A 20,733-nucleotide genomic window follows, 5' to 3' on the forward strand; every position below is an offset into this window, starting at 1 on the left:
CTGTTTGTGGGACACTGCTGTGCGCAATTGGCTGCCGTGTTCGCCCACAAATATACTTTACAGTATATTCTGTGAAGCTCTTTGGGACGTCTAGAAGACGTGAAAAGCACTATATCAAATGCAAGGATTATTATTATTATTATTTTTACATCAGTCCTGTTGTTGCACTCTCTTCACAGGTAACCTCAGAAGACAGATGCAAACTGGTCAGCTGGCTGATCCCCGTGCACAGGTACTTTGGCTTCTCCTTCGAGTCAATGTGCCTGACCGTGAACATCATGGACCGCTTCCTGCAAACCACACCGGTGGCTTCCGATTGCTTCCAGCTTATTGGAGTCACCTCACTTCTCCTCGCGTGTAAACAGGTGAGTGAGTGCAGTGTGCACGAACCCCCCCCCTCCCACCCTACACTCCTCACGAATTACTCGTTCAGGTCAACACAGGATCTTTTTTTAAAAAAAACTTCTTGGCTATTATTGGTATAGAGAGCGAGGCAAGTAACTCTCCACGTTTAGGAAGCGTAGAGTTGCACACACACAACCATCACCACCACCGACAACCAGTAAAATGTATGGATCCAAAACATTCCCCCCCCACCAACCCCTTTTTTTTACTTCTCATGTCTAGGTTTTGCAGACTCTATAAACCTTGATAAACTGACCACTCATTATGTATGATCCTACTTGGTGTTGGCAAAGTACACAGCCATGATGGTGGTGGGGGGCTGTTGGGAGGGGTCAAAGCTAAGTCATCTCAAATAAATATCTGTACTTTCTTAACCCTGGTTGTTATCCTTTTCATCTTCCAATTTAGCAGTAAATTGCAGTATGCCTGACTTTAGTTTTTCCAATGCTGCAAAACGTTATTTGTTATTGGTTACTTTTTTTAATGACAAGTGTCGTAAATAAAGCATGCATTTTATAGAAAACCTACAATACTCGAAATGTCTCCAAGCCTTTTAGGATAATTATTATCTAACAATGACTAGATGGCGTAGTGACTGTTATCGTGAGTAAATCTGTACTTTGAGGAAAGTTGAAACATCAACAACTCGCGCCTTTCACATCAATGGCAAATGCACTGTAAGTAAGTATCAAGAACACAGGCAAAAATAAGCGTCTTAAACTTGGTAAAGCATTGGAAGTATGCCCTCTACTAAACAATCATATGACAGATTATTTAAGGTGGAGTTGTCCCCCCCACACCCCCAACTCCCTCCCCCCAGTGTGAGGGCTGAAATCCACATTGAAGGCAGCAGTAGCTATTCCTAGATATCACTTAACTCTGGTATTTTGACTAATATTGGTTTAAACAGCTGGAGGAATAACTAGTGGGCAAAGGATGCAGGATCGCATTGTATCCCTATTTGTCATCTAACCACCTTCTCCCCCCTCGTTGCAGGTTGAAGTTTACCCTCCTAGGGTTAAACAGCTGCTGTCCCTTTGCTGTGACGCCTTCACTGGGGAACAGCTCCGTAACCTGGAGTGCATCATCCTGATCAAACTCAACTTCCAGCTGGCGGCTCCAGGGCTGGACTTCTTCCTGGAGTATTACAGCGAGGCCAGCGGGGAGGGGCAGGAGGTGTGCAGTGCCCGGGCTGCCAGCACCCAGGGCCTGGCCAGACAGATCGCCCAGCTCAGCCTGGCTGATTACTCCTTCAATGGCTACCCTCCCTCCCTGCTGGCCATGGCTGCTCTCAGATTGGCCGAGCGCATGTTTCAGCACCAGGAAGGCACCAGTGAGCAGCCCAACCATGACACAGCCTGCGCCCTGGAGGACTGTGTGGAGAGACTCAAGCTGCTGGTGGCTCTGAATGAGGAGTCGCTGGTATCCCTCCTGACATTGGAGCTGACACACAAGGAAGAGCTCAGCGCTGAGTTATAAGGCGATTGATTCATTCACACTCTCACACACTGTATTGCTAACACTGCGATATTGTTGTTCAAGGAGGTTTCGTCCCCCCATCAAGCCATATCGATTAAGCCCATAAAATACACAGTCAATCCACTTCACAGTATATCCTGTGAAGCGTTTTGAGATGTCTCAACAACGTGATAAGGAGCTATATCCAATGCAAGGATTATTATTATCAATGAATAGTCCGAATTATAGTCACTTGTATCAAATCTGAGCAAATATCATCAGTCGCCACATCGCGTAGAGACACTAATAAATGGAGATTAATGTTAACTGTTTGTTTACATTTATGAAATGTGAACCTTTTATTTCTGTTCCTGACATCACAGTGTATTATTTAGTTTATGTAGGTAAAGGAAGAATGATGGAAAGATTAAATTCAAAATGGGGAAAGGTCACTGAGGTCTGAACAATTGGTACATCCACTTCGAAGTCAACCTCCTTATTCGGAACAAACAATATCCATATCTAATGCACTGATACTTAATGTCTAACAATAGTACTGTAACTGTAAATAGTGTACATGGTGATTTATGTATTTTATTTGTTGTAAGAAACTAAATTCACCAGGAGCAGTGAATTAATGTGGTTAACCGTTTAAATTATACCTTTCCATTTAATGTACTCAAGTATATCTGCAATAAACGTGACTTGTTATTACAAATCTCATTTCAAGTTTCACTTCTTTTAAAGAAAAATGAACTCAGAGATGAAAGTGTATTTCATCGAGTGTCAGCCTGACACAGTTGGTAGCACTCTCACCTCTGAGATAGAAGATTGTTGATTCAAGCCCCATGTCAGGACTTGGAACTCATAGAGCTGACACTCTAATGCAGTGCTGGGGGTATGCTTCATTGTTGGAGGTACCATCATTTGGATGAGATGTAAAACCAAAGTCCCTTCTGTCTGTTCATTAAAGATCCCATGACACCATTTGCAAAGAGAAGGGAATGTTTCCCAGTGTCCTGGCCAACAACCCCCCAAATAAAATTGATCATTCTATTTGTGGCTGCTTGTGGGACATTTCTGTAATAATTGATTGCTGTGTTTGCCCACAAAGTACACAGCCACAGCCATTTTATAGTATATCCTGTGAAGCGCTTTGGGAAGTTTCCAAGTGTGAAAGGCCCTATACCAAATGCAAGGATTATTATTAAACATCTTCCACCACTGAAACCCTTTCATCGAAGCTCCTCCCGGGTCAAGTGCTGTGTAATCTGATTTCAGTAATCTGGGCAATATTTGCACAAAACAATTTGCACAGATTCTTATTGGTATAAATCCTGCATACATTCTCATCAGAACACTAGCTAACAATCCCCCAATTAAAATTGGTCGCTCACTCCATGGCTGCTTTTGGCACATTGCTTTGTGCGAAATTGGCTGCCAGATTCATCTACAAAGTGTACAAAGTCATGACACTTCAAAGTAAAAATCTTATGAAGCTCTTCGGCCTTTGAGATACCCCAACACCATAAGGCACCACATCAAATACAAGGATTATTATTATAAATGTTTGTATATTATAAATGGGGGAAGAATGCATTAGGTTGGTTATTATACATTTTTCAGCATATCTTTTCTTAAAGCAGTGAAATTGGGGGCCCTTAATTGGGGTCACGATTCCCCAGCAGCGTATTACTTCTGTTTAGCTTGGTATCTGATGTGGGTATTAAGCGACCCATCGTCGTGCTTAACAGTATCCACGCCAAAGTACTGAGAGTTTAATATATCTGTGGATATTTCTGTTTGAATTGTTTGAATCCCATAGAGTTTAGGTACAAGTTGCAAGACCCGAGGCAAAGGGACCCCAGAATGTGCTTTGGAGTGAGGACTCCTGGAGTTTATCGATTAAAATTTCACGGGAATCAGTATCAAGATGTACAATACATGAATTGTATCAAGAAAAGGGTGATGGAAATTGACGCTAACATATATTTGAAGAAATACTGACTCCGGCACAGCTATAGGAAATCATCTTATCACAATATTTCATATAAGTACATTTGTGGGGAAGGACCTCTAAGTGGTCTTCTAGAAATCTTTCACACAACTGCATAAATCCAGTCTTTATTTTTTATTGACATCAAATTACAGCAACTGATTCGGTTTCATTTCGTCGCTTTCAATGATCCACAAACGAGCGCAGTTTAAGCCCAACAAACATTAAGAGAGGTGAAGGCGATCAATTCACTTTACAGTGTATCCTGTGAAGCGCTTTGGGACGTCCTGAAGACGTGAAAAGCGCTATATCAAATGCAAGGATTATTATTATTATTATTAAGACATTGGGTGAAAATAATTCCGACCAAATTCGATTCGTACCTGATTCCTTAAACAGGTGTTAGCACAACGTGGGAGTAGGAGAAGCTTTAGCAGTGCATTAGTGATCATGAAACAAGAAGCCCAGAGACATGAAGATAAAAGTAGCAGATTTGGCGCTGTTTTTTTTTTGCACAGCTCTGGGATCGGGACTCAACGCCTTTTTTTTTCTTCCAGTTCCAGTTCCAGTTAAAAGCCGCATTTCTGCACATTTCTGCGCGGGAGTCGGCAAAAAAAAAAAAAGTGCGGTTGTGGCGCCAATCAATTAGAAAAGGGCGCAATTGCCGAGTGTTACAGCAGATGAAATAAAATAGGTTCCCCTCCCCTCCCCCCCCCCACCCACCCCCCCCCCCCCCCCTCCCAGGAGAATTGGCTGCTTTAAATTTCCCGCCCTCCCCGAGCACAGATTGCCTGGTCCTTGTGTGTGTGAGTGTGTGTGAGTGAGTGAGTGAGTGTGTGAGTGAGTGTGTGAGTGAGTGAGTGTGTGTGAGTGAGTGTGTGTGTGAGTGAGTGTGTGAGTGTGTGAGTGAGAGTGTGTGTGTGTGTGTGTGAGTGTGTGTGTGTGTGAGTGAGTGTGTGTGAGTGAGTGAGTGAGTGAGTGTGTGTGAGTGGTGAGTGAGTGTGTGAGTGAGTGAGTGAGTGAGTGTGTGAGTGTGAGTGTGTGTGTGTGAGTGAGTGAGTGTGTGAGTGAGTGAGGCGCCACCTCTGTGTTTGGAGGTTATTGCCGCTCCTGTGCCACATCTCCAGGGACGCTTCTCCCTGGAGACCAGCGAGAGAAGGGGCAGAGAGTGGAGGGACGGTCCATGTCCTCTGTATAAGACCCACGTTTGCCAATCGGTGGTCATTTTTTTTTCTCGCAGCTTTTAAACTCTTTTAAGGGATAAATTAGCAACGGATTGAAATTGAGCTTAAAGACGTTCAGAGGCACCGCGTCTGCACTTTGATGGTGAACACAGTGCAGTGCAGTGCAGTGCAGGTGGTTTTATTTTTGGTTCAAAAGTCAGTGGGGATGCAGAATGGAAGGAAGGTATTCGGAGAAAGTTATCCCAATAGGATGGTGCATCTGCCCAGTCAAATATCAGACAAGAAGCACCCGAAATTTGAAAAGAAGGTAAATATTTCTACTTCGTTGAGTTATGGCTTCTGGCCGTTGCTTAACGAGAGAGGTTAAACATTGATGGCCATTTATTGAGGTTTACACATTTCAAGTCATATTTAATGTTATTGTGCAAATAAATGTCGACGTGCAATCACTAAAGGATCGGTAATTTGATCGGAACATTTATTTTAATATAAATTCAAGTCGTTTGAACAGATGTAAACTGTTACAGTATCATAGCTTTGGGTTAATATCAGTCTCTTATCTCGACTTGACACATCACTGGAGCTTCCTGTCTACGCTCTTCACATTGTTAGTGAAGTTCTGATGATAGGACACTTTATTGAACTGTTGGCTCCTTTGCATTCTACCTATTTAACATTTTTGTAGTTGTGCAAGGTTCAGAGTTTCATCCTTAGATATGTACAACCTTACAACCTGAGCAGTATTGTATATGTTGTCTGCAACTGACATACTGACTCTGCATCTCTATTATACTCTGCTGTGCTGTACAGAAAGATCAACACAAGTCACACAGAACAAGCGACTTGCAGGTGACCGTTCTTTCCGAGGTAACGGGGATTGCAGCAAACCCAGGTACAGTCATTGCATGTTGTTATAAATCATGGACAGAGAGCTGTTCATCAACACACATTGCTACTCTCCTGTAAACCTCGCACCGCTTTGCTTTTAGCATTCGTGACTATAGATGAAACTGTGTGGCAGGATTTGGCGGATTGCACATCATCAGTTCTACATCATGAAGCTTCAATTGAACCCATTCAGCAGGTAAGTGTAACAGCAATGTCAGTAGCAATCCACTGTTTCTGTACCTGTCCACCTTTGTGTGTCAGCCTGACTGTGTTGGGGGCTGCATTGGCAAGAGTTGGTGCTCTTCCAATGAGATAAGCTAAGGTCTTGTCTACCTGCTCAGGTGGATGTTAGAGATCCTTTGAACAGAGAAGGGAGTCTTGGCCAACAATCAATTCATGGCTGTTTGTGGGAGATTGCTATACACACATTGGCTAATACATTTACCTGTAAAAATACACAGTCACCACACTTTGCAGTGTATCCTATGAGATGTTTCCAATGATGTGATGACACTGTATCAAATGCAAGGTTTACTATTTGTACAGGTACAGAAAATATATTAACACACTGGCGTGAGAGAGTTTCTAGCTGCAATCTTACTTGTTGAACTAATGACGTCATCAAGGCTATTCGATTTGGAGCAAACAAAAAGTAAAATTAAGTAAGCTTTCCATCAAAAATCTAAAACACCAACTTGCACTTATATAGCGCCTTCCAGCAGGGTGAGCGCTTAACAGTGGCAGAGCCTGACTCGAGCTGGGGGGGATGGGGGGGGGGGGGGAGCGGTGAGGGGGTGAGGGCGGTGGGGGGTGGGAAGTGACCTTAAGTATGGTCGAAAAGGAAGGCTTTCAGGTGGGACTCAAAAACGTGGAGAGACTGCACAAGGCGGAAACCAATGCAAAATGTTTAAAAACACAGTGTAATCAGCTCAATCTGTTATCTAGAGCAAAATATCATGGTTGTTTGCCGAATACACCAAAGATATTATCATAAACGTTGCAGTATATTTTGTTAATTATCTTATCACTTGAGATAATAACCACATCTTTGATAAATGTGATTGAGAGATAGTCGATAATAGGACTTCTGTGTGGGTGTGACCCCTCACCTCATCCAGTGAGAGAGGCTAATCACAAAGCCACCATTGCAAGCACATGGAGCATAGCAACTGGAGAATGATTTACAGGATACCAATGTATTCAAAAAGAAAATTCAGAGCCGTGCCCATATGCCATTAACTATTATGCTCACTGAAAGTCTTATTAATGACTTTCAATCATATTTATCAACAATATGTTAATGAACGCGTCATAAATTGCAAATTTCGCTTCATCGTTTCATTTTTAAAACATGAATTTTTCAGGTCACTAATGAAATAATGTGGTGTTAGGTGTGAGTATATATGAATAATCTGTGAGCCCACAAAAGACACAGTCAATCCATTTTACCTTACGTGCTTCAGATGAGATATTAAACCAGGGTCCCATCTGCCTGTTCAGGTAGACGTTTAAGATTCCACGGCACTCTTCAAAAAGAGAAGGGAGTTTCTCCCAGCGTCTTGGTCAAAAATCCCCAAAATAAAATTGGACACTTACTCCATAGCTGTTTGCGGGACATGGTGTGCGCAACTAGCTGCCACATTTCGCCCACACAATACGCAGTCCTCTGCTTTCAATATATCTTGTGAAGTACTTCCAATGAAGTGATAAGATGTTATATCAAATCCAAGGATTATTATTATTATTTACAGTATATCCTGTGAAGCGCTTTGAGATGTCTCAATGATATGATAAAGCACTATATCAAATGCAAGTATTATTATATCTGAGTAAGTGAGTATAATCTCCTATCATTTACATTTTACTGTGTCAACCCAATTATTGATAGACTACCTGTTTTTAAAATCCTTTCATCGGGTCTCAAGAATAAAATTTGGAAGAGTGCCAACTCAAAATGGAATGAGGTTTAAGCTATTTGCCAAAATAATTTTACAATAATGTTACAGATTTAAAACAAATCATCACTTCAATTTCATAAGCAGCAACCATTCAGTGTAGTTCTCTTCATTTCAACTGAACTGATCACACAAATATATCAACTTTTCTTCGATCTTTGTATTAAGTCGTAACATAAAATAGTTGCCTAGTTTTATGGCAAAAATGCAATATCTTTATCTTAAGATGAGGCAATCAGTTCTTTTCTGCTAAGAAAATATTGAACAGAACAGCATTTCACTTCTCAAGAGAAATTAGTCAAGATTGATTCAGGAGCTGTCTGTCAATTGCTTTACTGATTCACTGACATGAAGGTGCTATATAAATAATAATAATACTTGCATTTCATATAGCACCTTATCATGTCATTGAGACATCTCAATGTGTTTCACAGGATATACTGTAAAGTTCACTGAATGTGTGTTTTGTGGGTGAAATGAGGCAGCCAATTGCACACAGCAGCGTCCTACTAACAGTCATGGATTTATGAAGTGACTAATTTTTTTAAGTAACATTAAATAGTAAAAAAAATTAAAATGAATGTTGCAGCTATAATGCAACAACAACAATAATATCTTACATTTATGTAACACTTTTCACATTGTAGGACATCTCAAATAGTCCTCATTACAGATAAATAAATTAATTAGAACTAATTATTTACAAACAGATTACTCTTGTGGTATTATTTAAATGCTCAATGAGACCACGGGAGTACCCACAAGGTAATTGTAGCTGGCAATGAGATACAATTTATAATTCAATCAAAATACTCTCCTGGTATTGTGGACTGTGCACAAAATGTTATGAGCTGTTAACATCAGTAGAAACTAAAGATTAAATTTCAGTCTTAAACTCTCTGAGAGATAGATCCTAAATAGTTTAGTTCAAACAATAATTTGACTTTGCTTATTGCTACTATGAGTGGTTTAACCCACCCACTTTCAACAACAGCAGCAATAATTTATATTATTTGTTTGGTCAGTCAGATGTCTACATACCCATCAGAAACAACAACTTAAATTTGTTTAGTGCCTTTCACTTCGGGAGAGCATGCTAAAGTGCTGGACAGTCAAGGATTTGCACCCAAGCTGAGCGGAGGGAGCGGACAGGTCAGTATGGAGATAGAGGTAGGGAGGAGCACATTAGGCCATGGAGATCCGCCAATTACAGCCATGTTGGGAGGAGGTAGAGGGGTGGAGCCAAGTTGGCCAAATCCTGATCTCGAACCCCCCTCACCCCACCCAATCTTTTGACTCCAAATCTATTCCTGGACCTGATGGAGGTGAACAAAATGATGAATTATAATGTTACCTGAACAGACAGGTGGGATTACTGTTCATTGGAAGAGTTGTTCAACATATTGTGCAATCTGGAAGCTGAGAAGAAAGATCAGCATTTAAATGGTTAAAGTACTTCAGATCTGGATACAGGGATTAAGACACCAGTGAAAACTGCAAGCGCTCCTATAGCAACTATTAGAACACAGACCTGCATCAATCATTTACATTAGGAAGATAGGCTCCTTAAATTGCATTGACAAATATTCCACTTTAACTGCCATTGTACACCTTTATACTGTACTTCACAAGACAAACACTGGGATTACTTTGTAACGAACAATGAAAGTACCAATGGGCAGAGTTTGACTGTTACATGGGGGGAGGAGGGGGCACTGAAATGAGAATGGTGTGGGGGGTGGGGAGGGGCAGAAAAAAAATCAGGCAATGAGTCTTGGGGGGCACTGGAGGCCTCAGTGGTTCCAGCGGCAGTACCCGGGTGGGAATCTGCGGCTGCTCATGGATTTTCAGCATTTTTCAGCAAAGGAACCAGTCATACAGCAAAATATCTGGTCTGTTTGTGGGGACTGCAGGCCTCCACGTTTCACCCACAAAATGTACAGTCAATTTACTTTACAGAAGCGCTCTGGGACGCCACCCCACATGAAGAGCGTTATATAAATGCAAGTTGTTGTTGTTGTCTCCAGGCATCACCTCACCCTTGTACACACACGCTCCACCCAGTTCACTGCACAAACACAGCAACAGCAACAGGCGGTTGTTGGATTTGTGTCAGTGCTCAGGGCAAAGGAAACCCTGCAGATCCAAGACACGGTGAATTTTTGGGGGTGAGGGGTGAGGTGAGGTGGGGGGGGGTGTGCTTAGCCACTTCAAGCCCCAGTCAAACTCCACCTACAAAAGCATCTTTGATCATGCAGTTAATTCCATTCATGCTGATACGGTACCTAAAAGCAGCCTGAAAAATTCCATGGCAGAATACACAAGGGCAGGGGTTAGCTTTGAAATCCCCGAGTGAGTTTAATATTACAGCGAAGTCCGTACAAAACGCTGATAGTGCTGTGGGGCTTTGATACTGCAACCCACTCCCACATACCAGTCCTTCTGTCTTGGGAATGGTTCACCTGTTGCTAAAGATATGTACAACATACGCAGGGTAAGTAGCTTAACTCCTAAAGTCACCTCAAAAGAGTGAGATAAATATTTTATGTTTCGTATTTACAACAACAACTTGCATTTATATAGCATACCTCACACAGGTTAGTGTTCCAGAGCACTTGAAAGCGGAGGTAATGGGGGTACAGGATGAACTGCTTCCACCCCCTGCCCCTAGATTTTAGGTGTATGTTTGGCACTTTTACCTCCTGCTCCAGATCTCTTCCCATTGCTCTGTGCATCGCCCTGTGCCACATGTAACTTCGTGAGAGGCAACGCAGAGAACGAGAGGAAGAGAACCAGAGTGAGGGGTATGAGGCAGGGTGCAGAGCGATGGGAAGGTGGCACCACTAATGGCTTGTCATTGAGAACACTGACTCGAGGGCTTCCTTCTGTTTATACAACAACAAAAAACAGAATAACATTTGTATAGCGCCTTTTACGTCGGGAGGACATCCCAAGGCGCTGGACAATCAATGCTTTGGACCCGAGCTGGGGGTCAGAATCGGGCAGGATGGAGGGCAGGGGGGGAAGGAGGGTGATCGAAGGCATGATCGAAGAGGAGGGTCTTGAGATGGATCTTGAAGGGAGGGGGTGAGGCAGAGGGACTCTGCGATGGTGTTCCAGAGGGTGGGAGCAGAGGGCTGAAGGCCCATCCACCAATGGTGAGGTGGTGAACGTGAAGCAGGCTGGAGCCCACTGAGTGGAGGGAGTGGGCAGGTTGTTAGGGGGTTAGGAGGTCACAGAGGTAGGGGGGAGCAAGGCATTGGAGGGCTTTGAGGGTGAGGACCAGGATCTTGAACTGTATCCTCTGTGTGATGGGAAGCCAGTAGAGTCGCACGAGGATGGGGGTGATAGGGTCATGGAACCTGGTGCGGGAGAGGACATGGGCTGCAGAGTTCTGGAATATCTGCAGCCTATGTAGAGAGGAGTTGGGGAGACAATCAGGGCGTTTTCATAGTCAAGCTTGCATGTTATGAATGCTTATATGAGGGTTTCAGCGGCCTGGGGTGTGAGACAGTGGTGGAGCCGGGCGATGTTGCAGAGGTGGGGCAAGGCAGAGCGGCGCATGGCTCAGATGTGGGGTAGAATGGATAGTTGAGGGTCAAACACGATGCCAAGGTTCTGGACTGGCTTAGCAAGGTGGAGTGTGCTTCCTCGGATGGTGATACTGTCAGTGCCTGAAGTGTGGAGGCGCTGACAGGACCCTACCAGGAGGACCTCGGTCTTGTTAACGTCCAACTGACGAAAATTAGCTCTCATCCAGGACTTGATGTCTGACAGACATTCTGTCAGTGGTCCTGGAGTCAAGGGTACATCTAGAATAACTCTACCCATTAGGGCTTTGATTCCAGGGTTAACAGGAGATGAGTGGGAAGAATTCCTACCCAGAATAACTGTCCCTCCAACTACTACCGCTGAGGCAGGCTGGCCGTCAAGCAGTGCTGTAGAATAGACTGCAGACCTGTCCGGATCAAGAACCGTCAGATCCATGGTACTCCACAATTTGCACTATTAATAATAGTAATAATAATAATAATTTGATCACTCAATCCACGACTGTTTGCGGGACACTGCTGTGTGCAATTGGTTGCCCCGTTTCACCCACAAAATGCACAGTCAATTCACTTTACAGTATATTCTGTCAAGCGCTTTGAGACATCTCGACGATGTGATTAGGCGCCATATCAAATGCAAGGATCATTATTCTCAGTCTTATACTAAACTCAGGTGATTGCACTACACATTGTAATCTCCGGGCTCGTGCGTGTCGGGCTGTTGGCTTCTGCGGAAGGTGGAAAGGCGGAATGGATTGGGGTTTCTGCGGGGATGCAAATGAATCACAAGTTGTCGGACAAGAACTGCAGCAGGTCAATAATAAACCGGGTGGGTGGTGTCTGAGCTGTGGGTGTTGGGGCTTCTTTGGAAGATTGGCATTACGTAAATCTGGGCGGACAGGAGGGTGTGGCAGAAAGGTTTGCCTGGAGTGAGTGCCAAGCCTGAGCCTGAGGGGGAGAGGCCGGGCTGATCTCTGGAAGTGTTTGCTTTAGTGTGAAGGTATTTGCGAGGAGGAGCAGGTGCCCTGTGGTTGGCTGTGTGGCCGCCCCCGGGTAGAGGAGCAGCCAAGTTGTCTGTGCGGAGGCTCATGCGGAACGAGTGGCAGTTCGCGTAACGCGTGCCAACCACCCCCTCAGCTCAGCTCAGCTCAGCTCAGCTCAGCAGCAAACTCCCGACAGAGACCAGGAGACGATAGAGCAGATCTCACACACACACAGCCCCGGGTTTATTGAAGCCCGGAGTCAAGAGTGGGGCACTGGGTACCAGCGCAGGTCGCCACCAACATCCACCCACATCCCCTTGAGGGTCAGACACCTCGGACACTTACGCACTCTCACGCGTCTCTCCCTCACCCTCCAGGGGCAGTGTAAGCGTTTTTTTTTGTTGGGTTCAGAAAACCGTTGCTATTCTCCCCAACCGGGCAGTTTGATCGCTGCCACGTTGACTCGAAGAAGCAAAGCAAACACCAAAACAGTCTGTTACTCCCAAAGCAGCGATAGTCCCCTCTGTAGGCAAACCACAGGCTCTCCACCTCGACAGCTCTATCAATGGCACTCCAGACTTGTTACATGCAGTTTCCTCAATGGGGCTTTGAATTCCGGGTATGTACCTGTTCTCTTTTTTTTTTATGCAATGCAATTAATCTTTGCGTATGTCGTTAGGTATATGCACGACACATGCACACGCCGACAGGGCTGTTATGCAAATCCGGTATCGATTGCGGATCGCACAGAGAAATTGTCCTCTGTCATCATTACGCAGAGTCGGTGCAAGATTTCGATAAATGTAATATTTTGATGCTACGAGTTCCATTATTTACTTTTGTTGTTGTTGTTGTTGTTGTTGTTGTTGTTGCAGAGCCAATCCCTGCACGAAACACCTGATTTTGACCTGCAGGATTTCGAAGATGTTGATATTCTCATGTGTGGTAAGTCTGCGTGATTTCGTTCGGGTCCAATGTCACACACGTCGTTGCAGAGCAGTAAGTAAGTGGGTGTCTGTAACCCACAGACGTGTTCCATCAGTCGTTGCCACTGGAAACAAAACAAAACCCAATCGGTGAAACGTGTTTTAAGAAAGCAGTTGCTTAAAATCCTCCCTACCTCCTGCTGCAAGTGTCTGTCCTTGCGATGTGTAGCTGTGTTGCAACACTCTTCCCTAAGTTTGGACGATTTGCGAAAGCAATTCACGATCACACTTCAATTTCAATCGCTATTTTCTCACGGGCACCGTCTGCTCCAACGACACGTTTTATTGAACACACACCGAGAGACAGCGGAGTCGGATGAACACAGCGCGTAACGTGTTGCTCTCGCACAGCAAACGGAGCGATTGAGAATCTCTCTGTGAGGCTTTTCCTCGCAAAATACGCAGCGAGACAGTGAACTGGAGACAGTGAACTGTGGCGAATGCAATTACACGGGAACCTTCAGGTCACATCTCTGTGTCTGTCGGTGAGGTGTTCACTCAGTCAGTAACATTCCTGCCGAAGGTTTGCTGACAGCCAACCAAAACACCACCACCTCTGTCCCACCTGCAACAGGTGCCATCGATGCTCCTCGCTGCCCCCCAACGCTACATTCATTAGCCTAAAAAGGTAACGAACACTGACAGTAATTGCACAGAGCCCCGAGTTTTCTTCCTCGTGTTAAAACCAAATGAGAGACACCACACCTGTATCTTCTGCCCACAGACCCCACCTATTTGATGCACCCCCTGCCCCTGGCCGTGTCGGAGCTGCCGCTCTCTGACTGCTGTGTGGCTGATTTTGAAGCCTGTATTTCTACCTCAATCCCTGACACCGACGACCCTCTGATGCAGATGAATCTGCAGACGGACCACACGCAGCCGCCAGAGCAGTTCTGGAAAGATGTGGCAGAAGAAAATCAGAAAGCACTGGGGGACGCGCTGGAAGAAAATGAACAAGTAAGAAAGATGAAGGCATTTCCTCCTCTCTTGTAGATAATGTCAGATTGGCTCAGTTGGTGAGCACTCTGCACCTCTGGATCAGATGATTTGGGTTCAACCCCCATGTTGAGAATCGAGCTCATAGACCAGACTAACACCCCCCTGCATCTGTCACCTTTAAAATGCACAGTCACTACAGTCACCACACTTTACATTAAATAGCATAAAATGCTTTAAGAAGTCCTCCTGATATGAAAGGTGCTGCATCAAATGCAAGGACTGTTGCTTTCCTTTATTTAAGACATTAAACCAAGGTCCTATTTGGTTGCCCAGGTGAACATTAACACTCCCATGCCCATCATTCAAAAAGAGAAAGGAATTTCTCCCAATGCCCTCATGGACAATCCAGATAAATACATTCTTCACTTCATGGCTATTTGTTGGACTTTGCTTTGGTACTAATTGGTTCTCACAATTGCCTAAAAATACACAGTTACTACATTTGCCTACAAATACAGCAATCACCTGTGAAACACTTTGAAATATTTTGATCTTGTAGGCGCTATATTGGTTGAAAGAATTATTTATTATATGCTCACTGTAACATTGTTGACGATTGTATAATGTTGACATAGATATATAGATATTGTGAACAATTACCGAAATCTGAATGAACAGCAAATTCAACAGGTATTTTGTCAAACCAAAATCATGCTTACTATCAAAGTTAGCTGGTCTTTGCTAAATATTTGTGTGTGTGTGTAAATTTCACATATTTAGCATGACTGGCTAGCATTGCTAAGCAACAACGACTAAACTTCCTTTCTCGAGACCCAACAACCAACTGGCTTTGTGGAACAGTGCTGTGCGCAAAATAAGAATTTGAAATCCTAATTATTTTACACGAATACGGACCTTGTAAAATTCTCCCCTATTACAAAGATAATGGTAGAGTTTTATACACCAATGTTGAATTAAAACATTACTTATATGTCAAATATGAATGAAGATATCCTAATTTGAATGCAATTTCAACCCAATTATTAAGGTTCACTTCATTCATACCCTTTAGGATCTTGAACACTTCAACAAAAATGCCCCATTAGCTTTCTATAATGTAAATACTTTATAGCTTCTCCTCATAATTCAGGTACTCAATTCCAGTTATTAATCTAGTTGTGCTTCACTGTAGGGGGAAGAGAAGGGCATGGCAAAGGGCTGGCACTCTCGAGTGGGAAACAACATGGCTAGCTAGTATTGTGTGATACAATAGTGATGGTATAATACTTGATAGAGGAAAATTTTGGTTACATCTGTATATTGTATTTTGTGTGACAATTGGTGTGACATTCTGTTTTCTTATCCACAATTGGAATGATCTCAATTAGTGAGATATCCGGTTCAATATGATATCATTAAATTAGTTACCATCTGAAATAACTGGCTAAATCTGAAATGTGCTTTCCTTTTCAGTTGCACGTCACTTTAGAAAGAAAACAATATGAAATTGTGTCTCTGAAGGAAAGAAATATCCAGCTGAAGGAACTTGCCAGCAAAGCTAAACATCTGGCATCTATACTTGATGTAAGTTTTTTTAGAAGCATTTGTCAGGGAAAGTGCATAGTTTCACCACTAGGGACATCATTAATAAGGAAACAAAATAAATGAGATAAGGAAATGGGCCAGTCAAGCCTTCTCCCTTCTCAGGCCATGCTAAACCTAATTTATGGCTGACTTCACCCCCACCTGCTTTATCTCTTCAGCATACAGAGTCCTCGCATTCCAATGTTAATCAAGGAAACTTCATAATATTCTCCCATGTGGATTATTGGTTTGGCTATGCTAACTCTGCTTGTAGGCCTTCCAAACTCTTCCTTCCACAAGCTGCAGATTATTCAGAACTCTGCAGCTTGTGTCCTCTCCCACCCAAGCTTTGTGACCCTATCACCCCCATCCTTGCCCGGCTCCACTGGCTACCCATCCTACAAAGGATAGAGTTTAAAATCCTCGTCCTCACTTTCAAAGCCCTTCACGGCCTTGCTCCTCCCTATCTCTGTGATTTGCTAACCCCATATAGACCAGTCTGCTCCCTCCGCTCAGCAGACTCCCCCCAGCCTTTCTGTCCTGCCCACCATCAGCGGTTGGTCCTTCAGCCTCTTTGTCCCCACCCTTTGGAACTCCATCCCACGGTGTGTTCACCTCCTCCCCCCCCCCCCCACCCTTTGCCTCCTTCAATGCACTTCTCAAGACCCTCCTCTGAGCATGCCTTTGGTCACCTTCCTTCCCTTGCCCTCCCTGCCCTCCATCCCTCCTGATCCCAACCCCCAGCTCAGGGACAAATCTCTGACAGTCCAGGACCTTGGGATCTCCTCCCAGCGTGAAAGGCGCTATACAAATGTCATTTGTTGTTGTTATTCAAACATTGGATCAAAGAAGCAACAGGTCACCACAGGATTCACGAACAGCAACTCAGAGTTTACAATGGCAAATAGAAGAATGTGTGTGCAGTTGTTTGTGTGTGATAAAGAGAGAGAGTGTCTCTCACACAATACTGTGTACACCTGGGTGGGTTGTGTTGATTCTCTCTCATACAATACAACAGCAACAACTTGCATTTATAAAAATAATAATCCTTGCATTTGATATAGTGCTTTTCACGTCTTCTCAACGTCTCAAAGCGCTTCACAGAATAGACTGTAAAATGCATTGACCGTGTATTTGTGGGCATTTATGTTGCAATCACACGGATAGCATCCCGGAGCGCTTGACAGTGGCAGAGTCTGATGCTGAATTGGGGAAGAGGGAGATGACCGTAAGCACGATCAAAAAGGAAGGTGTTTAGGTGGGATTTGAAAGTGGGGGTGGGGGCACAGAGGGATGGAGGGGGCAAGGCAGAGGGATTGAGGGTGAGAGAAGTGGCAAAGTTGAAAACAAAACTAGAACACTACCATCAGAATAAGAGTGCCAGGATCACACATGCATCAGTTATTTCACACTACAGAACAAACCAAACACAGGTCTATTTGTGGAGGAAGGATGAAAAAAATGCACCTGTGCTCTTCAAACAAGACAACCACAAAGTAGACCACACAATACAAAGTGGTTTAATGTGTGGTGACTCAATGGAGATCTACAGTAGCAGCAGCTCATGAAAAGATCAGAGCCACAATTTGTTTAGTGTTGCACATAACATACAGCTTCAGAAAAGGCCATTCAACCCATTAAGCTGCTCCATCTATAGACCAATCCCATGGTGAATTTCCTAGTCTTCATACCTCAATCTCTTGGGGATGTGGGAAGCTCTGCCGCAATATATTTTTAATCCCAAAAACATGCAAGTTAAAGACTCCGAAGAAAGCATGAATGTAAAAATGTCAAATGGTCCATTAATATCATTCCTTCCACAGACAATGCAAAACGTATTGTAAGGCAGACTCCACACACCCACTCTATCTTTTGGGAGAAAAGTTTGTGTAGATATCCCTTGATCCCTAAGGGTAATCAAGTTAAAAATCTAGAATATTCATCCATCTCTGCCATTTGACATATCTTCCATTGAGCGAAATAAGTGACACACAGAATTTATGGTATTAGTTAGTAAAACAATTTGCAATATGATTCTCTCTGATGTTCCTATCAGTAAAAAAATCAAGAAAAAACAAGTCATCATATTTTAATTTATGTAGAAATATACATTAATGTCGACCCTACATTACAATGGGTCAGGCTATAGTCCATTTGCTGGTCAGCACTTCTGAGTCAGGATCCAATGACATCATCACTGCTATATCACAAGCATTACCAGTGATTTCTAGAATATTAGGGGGATATCTGGAGACTCACACTATGGGCTTGAAGCCAAGAAAGAACTGCACACTGTGGGTACACACTGCACACACCCTATATGTGGTCCTGTAGTACACCAAAGTGCAGGACAAAGATATTCGGCTATATTTTATACACACCCTGGATTATATTTCAGGGTAGCTTGGCATTGAAGTAATGTTGTTAAATGACTCAAACTTCACTCTTTTGCTTTATAATATTATCTCAAACCGATCACATCATTGTACCAAGCTCTACATTGTTTGTTAACTGGTATTGCTGATGTAATGCAGCTCTGAGTGAGATGCCTCATTAATGGAATGTACTTTTGATCCTTAATTAGAAAGTAATGAAGCAGGAAAGTCAAGCTCCCAGTGAAGTTCTGCCTGAGACCTTTCCCCTGAGATCTCCAACTAAACGCCAAAGGTTTGACGACCCTTACTTTGGTAACCAGGACTGTGAAAACGTGGATGAGATTTTAAGAGATATCTCAGAAAAATGCAACGCAGCTTTGCAGACATTTAATGGTACAGACTATGAACATTTCAAGGCAACTGTTAACTCAGGAGAAACTAGTTACAATGAAAGCAAGGAGACCATCAACATGTATGGGAGTTTCAGTGGATTACAAACATCCACAGCCTGCAGCACTGTAAACTTGAGCAACAGTGACCTGGACAGTGACACATCTTTTAAAACTTCAATTCGTGACCATTGCACAATAAGAACATTAGCATTTCCTCAAGGCAATGCATTCACCACCAGGACACATAATGGTGGTTTCAAATTCCGATGGAGTCCCAGCTGAAATGAGGATGATCAGCTAACTACACTGACCAGTGGGATCTAATTGATTTAACATTATTAATTGCTGCACATCAGCAAGCTCTCTATGCAACTATTTTGCACTGCCAGCACTTAAAAATGACTAAATTATCCCCAAGTAGAGTTTATGTTCAGTTTCAAATAATATTACAATGTTTTGGGATGTATTGTAAAAATATAATGTAACAAATATACATTTTAAGTTTTTTTTTATACAGGAAGTCTTGAAGTCATTTGCGATTTAAAATATACTGTATTGATATGTTTGAAGATCTTATAAACAAAGTAAATTATTGGCTATATATATTTGTCTTGTCAATTCTGTGGCTTAATTTTGTTAGGATAGTGATAATGTAAGGGGTGTATTGTAGTTTGTGTCAGTGTATGTAACAAAGAAGAAATACAAATCACAGCACATCTTGTTATGGTGGAAGTACTTGTTATTCATTATTGCTCTGCATGTCCATACACATAGGAGTGATGTGGTTCAAATACTGCTTGATCTGTTACCTTAAAATGGGGCAAAGAATAGTTTTAGGTTCAGAATAATGATGACCGAGCTATTCAACTCTGTTACAACCTCGACACAATTTGTAAGATTAGGAATAGTGAAAAATAAGTGCTTTGAGATGTGTCACTTTACAGCATATTTATAGTATATCCTGTGAAGTGATTTGAGACATCGCAACAACATGATAAGGTGTCATATCAAATGCAAGGATTATTATTATTTTTGCATTGCCTGTAAGAATATACAGCACAATGAAATCTACAGCAACAACACAATTGCATTTGTATAGCGCCTTTCACACCGGGAGGACTTCCCAAGGCGCTGGAAGTGTTGCAAATGAAGATTATTGCAGCCAGTAACCGTAAATACAATACAAAATATCACACAAAGTTACATTTGTAAAGCGCCTTTCAGGGAGGGAGGACATCCCGAGGTGCTGAACAGTTAAGGATTAGGTATTAGGAAGCGTGTAGGGAAAAGAGGATAGGTGAGTGGCTGAAGGCATGGACGAAGAGGAGGGTCTTGAGGCTTGCCCTGAAGGAGGCAAGGGAGAGAACGAGACAAAGACAATATGGGGTGGAGTTCCAGAGGGTGGGGGCAGTGAGGCTAAAGGCCCGACTGCAGATGGTGTGCCGGGCAGGAGAACATGGGCCAGGCTGGAGCCTGCTGACTGGAGGGAGTGGACAGGTTGCTAAGGAGTTAGCAGGTCAGAGATGGGGAGACAAAGTGGAGCTGGTATGAGAACCAGTAGAGGACAGATCCTTGAAGGTTGAAGTGGAAGGAGATGTGATGGAGGAGGATAGAGTGGTCCACAGTGTCGAAGACAACAGAGAGGTCAAGGAGGATGAGGAGACAGAGGGAACCCTCGTCACAGATGGACAGAATGTCATTTGTCACCTTGATCCGGCTGTTTCCTTGCTGTGGGCAACACGGAAACCCGATTGGGTGGGGGGGGGGGGAGTTGTGAAGGAAATGGCAGGAGAGGAAGATGTGAAGCTGGGAAACAACTCTTTCAAGGAGCTTGGAAAGGAAAGGGAGGTTGGAGATAGGGTTGTAGTTTGTCAGCAGGGATGGGTTCAGGGAAGGTTTTTTTATGATAGGGGTGATGACAGCTGTTTTTAAGGGAGGTTGGGGGGAACGGTGCCAGTTGACAAGGAGAGGTTGATGAGGTCTGAGAGTAAAGGGGCGGGAGGTGGAGCTGCGAGTTAAGGAGAGGTGTAGGGCTGG

At 43.4% G+C, this 20,733-nt stretch overlaps 2 protein-coding genes across 2 annotated transcripts in view; both read left to right on the top strand.

The window, feature by feature from the left end:
• The window catches only part of LOC103177876 (cyclin-O), a 3,820-nt gene extending 1,835 nt beyond the window's left edge, over nucleotides 1-1,985 (top strand). The window contains exons 2-3 of the mRNA XM_042331823.1: nucleotides 180-365; nucleotides 1,402-1,985. Of these exons, the coding sequence (XP_042187757.1) occupies nucleotides 180-365; nucleotides 1,402-1,884 (669 nt within the window). The 3' untranslated portion in view covers nucleotides 1,885-1,985. The remainder of the gene's footprint in view (nucleotides 1-179; nucleotides 366-1,401) is intronic.
• Nucleotides 1,986-5,248: 3,263 nt separating this feature from the next.
• On the top strand, nucleotides 5,249-19,209 carry LOC103177877 (multicilin). The gene is made up of 7 exons (XM_007892244.2): nucleotides 5,249-5,350; nucleotides 5,854-5,935; nucleotides 6,033-6,127; nucleotides 13,296-13,365; nucleotides 14,131-14,363; nucleotides 15,819-15,929; nucleotides 18,514-19,209. Exons 1-7 carry the CDS (start codon nucleotides 5,249-5,251, stop codon nucleotides 18,976-18,978), a joined length of 1,158 nt encoding a protein of 385 aa, XP_007890435.1. The 3' UTR covers nucleotides 18,979-19,209.
• Nucleotides 19,210-20,733: the final 1,524 nt, after the last annotated feature.

The sequence above is a fragment of the Callorhinchus milii genome, unplaced genomic scaffold (genome assembly GCF_018977255.1).
Source record: "Callorhinchus milii isolate IMCB2004 unplaced genomic scaffold, IMCB_Cmil_1.0 Scaffold1, whole genome shotgun sequence".
NCBI lineage: Eukaryota > Metazoa > Chordata > Chondrichthyes > Chimaeriformes > Callorhinchidae > Callorhinchus > Callorhinchus milii.